This window comes from Pistacia vera, unplaced genomic scaffold, assembly GCF_008641045.1.
Source record: "Pistacia vera cultivar Batoury unplaced genomic scaffold, PisVer_v2 Contig515, whole genome shotgun sequence".
In the NCBI taxonomy this organism is placed as follows: domain Eukaryota; kingdom Viridiplantae; phylum Streptophyta; class Magnoliopsida; order Sapindales; family Anacardiaceae; genus Pistacia; species Pistacia vera.
The window spans coordinates 149,819-155,349 of NW_022196352.1; the positions used below are offsets into that span (position 1 = coordinate 149,819).

The following is a 5,531-nucleotide window of genomic DNA, read 5'->3' on the forward strand; positions in this document are numbered from 1 at the left end:
GAGTAGCTAAGACCGAATCTTGTTTTAGACGTCTGAGAAGCGCCGATCGAAAAAGAATCACCTCCGGTTTGCAAAGACTTATCACTTGAAGCAAAAGGGGTTTTAGCGGCTTCATCCGGAAAAACGTGAGTTCTTATATGGGCAACGAACCGACGGTTGCAACCCCTCGGAACCGAAGCGACAACCTTCTCTCTCCTCTCCGCATTTAATGCGCCCCACGTCGCATTAAATGCCATAATAAGGGCTGACGTTTCAAATGCGTTATGCAGTCAAAAGCTGTCAATACGACGTCGAGTCAGCACACCATGCATTTGATGTACCTGACACATTACAGCGCAAGCAGAGTGCCCTACAGCGCGAATGCAGGTTCATTGAATCTCTCCACAGCATAGAAAGGAACGTCCGACGAATCCAGGTCGCTAGAATGATGGTCATCAGGTCGTTTGGACAAGGGTGGCTCGAGGTCGTGCTCGCAAAGGATTCTGCACCGAGCTTCTTCCATTCAGGTCGAAACGACCAAAACCTATCACAGCACGACTTAGTTTCTAAGGTTCGATCCTCAAACCTTAAAAACTAGGGGATTTCTGTTATGCCCGGGAAATAAAGAGTTGACGTGGGATCGCGTGACGAGACGTGGCTTGCTCCTGTTAGAATGATAAGCGCACGTCAGGCCTGCCATGCACCCTGGAGCTCCCACGTGTCCGCTTACCTGCTCCAAATCGCGTAAAATCTGCTGGGGAAGTGGGTAATGGGACGTAAAGCCTGGTTATGTTCTGACATTCACACCAACCCAAGGATTTAATGATGATTACACGCATTCAGCTTGGTATAAGAAGAAGACGACCCTTTCATTAAGGGGATTCGATCATTTTGACATTTACTCTACTCTCTCTCTCTCTCTCAAAAAGGGCTCTGTATTTTTACTTTTCAATCATTTGTAAGTAAGTCCGTTTTAGCGACCTGACCCACCATATTAATACAAATCAGTGGATGTAGGATTTGCTACCTTAGCATCCGAACCACTTTAAAAGCTCTTATTGCATTTATTTCCTTTTTACTCACAATCACGTGTGCTTCTTGGTCAGTCAACGCTGCACATGTGTCGATTAGTTGGTGCTCAAAATCACGCATCAACATTTTTTTTTTCAAATCAGCCAAGTATGAGTGACTCAAATGCTAGTTCAAGAATGGGTTCCAAGAACAACAATGTCATGTTTAATGGAAGTTTGTGAAATTTGAAAATAGGATTCCAAAATGCAAGGTGTTTCATGCACTTATCACGCATATGTCAAGTGATGTACAATACAACGCAATATGTACTGTTTGAATCTTGATTATCAAACATAGTCATCTTCAACCTTTGAATAACAAATTGTACGATAAACACGAAAAAAGAACTTATTTACCTTTGTACTAACAACCAATGACAAAATGATGACATCTAAACAAAATTTCTAGCTATTATAGGCTAAGATACAACATTTAAAATATTACCCATACTTAAAACTTAAAAACATGAAAATTAAATTTTCTTGGACTTTGTAAATCACCTGTCTCTTGGATGCCTTACAACAGATCAATGGATCACTAAATGAGCAAAACAATACCCTAACCATGACATTGTTTGCATTTGAGAATTTTCATATATATATAAACGTCTTGAAATTTTTAATGTATAGATCAATTGTAAGTGCTTAAACATCACTTTTAAATATAGAGTTTATGAAGTAAATGTTTAAACTCTAACAGTTGATCTGCATGTTAAAAATATTTAGAAGTACTTATTAAAGAATGACAATATATATAATTATTCATCATTGAGGTGCGTAATTGAAAGCATAAATGTATGCGCAATTATTCTAATGGTAGGACTTTCCGCAACAATCAACAATATATGTAAGAAAATATCAATTAATTAATTTGTTTTTGTGCACAAGTAATGTTACAACTCCATTCATATTCAAAGTTACCTAGTTTAAAATTTTACTCTCCATGCCAACTATGATGTCGCCATTGCCAGATGAAGCCATTAGCGGAACCAAGATTAAACATGAGGAGGGGAAAATATTAAAAATTAATTATAATTTAAAATTTTCATAGAGCAATAAAATGTTCCATTTGATTCACTATTCTAATGCTTTTTAGAATAGTTTTTTGGAAAAAATAAAATATGATTATCTTTACGAGAAAGGTAATTACTAATATTTTGAGAGTTGAATAAAGTAAAATTAGATTTTGAGAATATTAAAACAAATGCATTTTTAAGTTCTTAAGATAGAATAATGGAATAAGATAGAATAATAATAGTGAACCAAAGAGGCTATTAGGGATTTAATATTTATTAATAATGAGTTTATTCAATACAATTCTCTATGACATGTTTCCATCTTTTAAAAGCAATATAATAACATTATTGTAAATACTACTAATACATTAATTGATGATTTAATATACAAAAGTAAACAAAACACACAAATAATAATAATAATAATAATAGTAATAATACGTATAAAAAAAATTGCATACTTAACTTTGATCGTGATAATGTGTTTCTTTTATGTGTATTTTTATTTATTTGTAGGAGTAAAACCTAATTTATTTATATTTGAAAAAAATATGAACTTTATAAATTTTTAAAAGTTTTGGTTTTATTTAATTTTGTTTAAATATATTGGTTTCCTATTTTTTTTTTTTTTATTTAGTTGGTTTTCTTAATTTTTATTGAAATTATTTTTGGTTTTTAATATTTAATTTTTATAGAAATCTTAGTTTCTTTTAAAATAATATTTTTTTATATAAATATTAGTAGATGTGTATTTATGTCTTTTAGTGTTTTTCCATTAAATTTAATAGTAATTAATACGATTTTATCCTTCCTTTTTTTTTTTTTAACCCATTTTGAAGCTCCTATCATATTTCTTAAGGGTTCAAAAAATATTGTGTATTAATTGATAATATATATATATATATTGGTTTATTTTCACTGACTAGATATTGTTTTATTTTTTAATTAAAAAATACTCTTATATTGTCACTCATAGTTTGAATTATTTTTTAAGTACTTACAATAATCTTCATTGACATTTAATTAGTCTATACCTACACCCCTCTCTATTATCATAAATTAGTTGTGAGACTTTTGGAATTTGGTAATTTGTTGCGGCTAATAAATCATAAATTTGTAAAACTTGCCTCAAGTTAAGAACATCACGGTTTTGCATTAAATGATGTATAAAAAGGGAATTGTGATAAAACAGAAAAGTTAGGTAAAGAACTCTCCAAAAGTGGTCCATGCTCTAAATGCCCACTTCACAAATTGCTCTTGTCATCATGCCATGACCACTGGTCAACACATTCTTCTAGATCCTTTCAAACCAACAACTATTTTTTCTATTTCATTAATCATTTCTTTTAATATAATTTCTTAAATTTTTAATTTATTAGATCTAAAGTGAGGCAATAAATCAAAATCTGGTTTTACATTAGTATACCCAACAAATATAAATAGTATGTACAGCACAGATGAAATTATTGCTAATTCCATATTTGGGAGAATTTCAACTGTAATTATTACACACCCTCAAATTAAATCTAAACGATTTTGGGAATTAGTTTGAGATTTTTTAGAGTTATTTACACTTTCATCCTTAAGGAATAGAGGATATATGCTGTGCTAAAAAAATATTATTTTTTGATATCAGCTATTACCATTATGAAAAATTGATTTTTTTTTAGGTGTATAGTATACTTTTTGTTTTGTTACATATGTGCTAAAACTATTTTTTGAGATAAAAATTATTACAAAAAAAGAGTTAACATACTTTAGGTGGGCACGAAATAACCACTGTCTGAAAAACCAAAACCCCTTTCTACACCATCCAAAAACAAGATAAAACTTGGCACATTGGATACATGACACGTATGGTGCACCGACTACTGTGCCCACATGACAACTTTCTCTCTATACCCTTTTTGAAAGAAGGGACACTCACGCACTCTCTCTCTCTCTCTCTCTCTCTCATTTATTTATTTCAACGTCTTCTCTGACGATCCCACCCACATTCTCATTCACACACTCTCTCTCTCTCTCAAATCAACAACAGCACAGCATGGCATCCAAACTTGCTTTCTTGTTGATTCTCTCAATCTACGCCGTCAATTATGGTGATTCTGCCCATCACGCGGCGGCCCCAGCACCGGCCGTCGACTGCACGAGTCTGATATTGGACATGGCGGATTGTCTCTCATTTGTTTCATCGGGAAGTACGGTGTCAAAACCGGCAGCGACATGCTGTTCTGGACTTAAAACAGTGTTGAAGACTGATGCAGAGTGCCTTTGTGAAGGGTTTAAGAATAGTGCCTCTTTTGGTGTTACTCTGAATGTCACAAAGGCCCTCACTCTCCCTGCTGCTTGCAAACTCTCTGCCCCCCCTGCCACCAACTGTAATTGTGAGTGCTCTTTTCGTTTTCCTCTTTATGAAAAATGCTCAGTCTCTGATTTTAACTTTTTATTTTTGGTATGTTTTGTTTTGCAGTGTCTCTTTCTCCCGCTGGTGTACCTGGTATGTTCTGCTCTGCATTTTCTTTATGTTATTTATTTTTAATTTAAAGGATATATTGGAGACGAGTCTGTTAAGTGTTTTGTCTGATTTGTTTAATAATTTTATATAAGTATAAATGGGATAAGATTATGTCCATATGTTAATCATAATCTTTTGAATTATTGAGGTAGAAATTAAGTAAGGGTGGCTTTAATGTCTATTCTAATTTATCAATGCAAGTAGTATTTCCCTTTTATTGTTTGAATTATTTTTGATGTTAATAATATTATTGCAGGTGAGTCTCCAAGTGGTGCAGCTGCTGCTTCACCCGCAACGAATGCAGGAGAAAATGAGCAAGCCCCAGCACCATCTCCAGGGGTCTCAGCTTCTTCAATGCTCACCTTTTCACTTGGATCCTTGATGACAGGCTTAGCTTTTGCATTGTTTTGCAGTTTTTGGGGTTGAGGAATCATTACTATATTACTATTATCATTATCATGTGACTGGACAATTATGACATGCTGTTATTTTGTTACTTTCCTTTTGCTTTTGTTATGTGGCTAAAGTAGATATGAATCATTTTGTCATGCTTCACTTGAACCTTTTTATGTTTTGATTTGATATCTGATGAACTTGAGATCGTTTAAATCTATATGTTGAAAGCCTAAAATTATTAATTTATATTATTATCATGAAATTAGGAAACATAATAATGTTTGTTTGTTTACTATATACTAAGAAATGGTGAGCATTAATTGATGGGCTCAAACCAGTAAAATTATGTTATTGTATTAGAAATGGGATGAGATTTTTACTTTAAAAATTATTGACTGAGACTTTTTACACAAATTTTTATCCGTTATTCAATGGTATTGGAGTTAATACACATTCTTATTGAATTGTAACATATATAATTAGGAATTTGTGTATAAAATAAGTCAAGAAAGATCTCATCTCAAAATAAATTAGCAAGTAGAAAGGGTTCAATTC

The 5,531-nt window shown here is 32.8% G+C and overlaps 1 protein-coding gene across 1 annotated transcript; it reads left to right on the forward strand.

The window, feature by feature from the left end:
* Nucleotides 1–4,001: 4,001 nt before the first annotated feature.
* Nucleotides 4,002–5,193, forward strand: LOC116106441 (non-specific lipid-transfer protein-like protein At5g64080). The gene is made up of 3 exons (XM_031392806.1): nucleotides 4,002–4,449; nucleotides 4,536–4,562; nucleotides 4,837–5,193. Exons 1-3 carry the CDS (start codon nucleotides 4,110–4,112, stop codon nucleotides 5,004–5,006), a joined length of 537 nt encoding a protein of 178 aa, XP_031248666.1. The 5' UTR covers nucleotides 4,002–4,109; the 3' UTR covers nucleotides 5,007–5,193.
* Nucleotides 5,194–5,531: the final 338 nt, after the last annotated feature.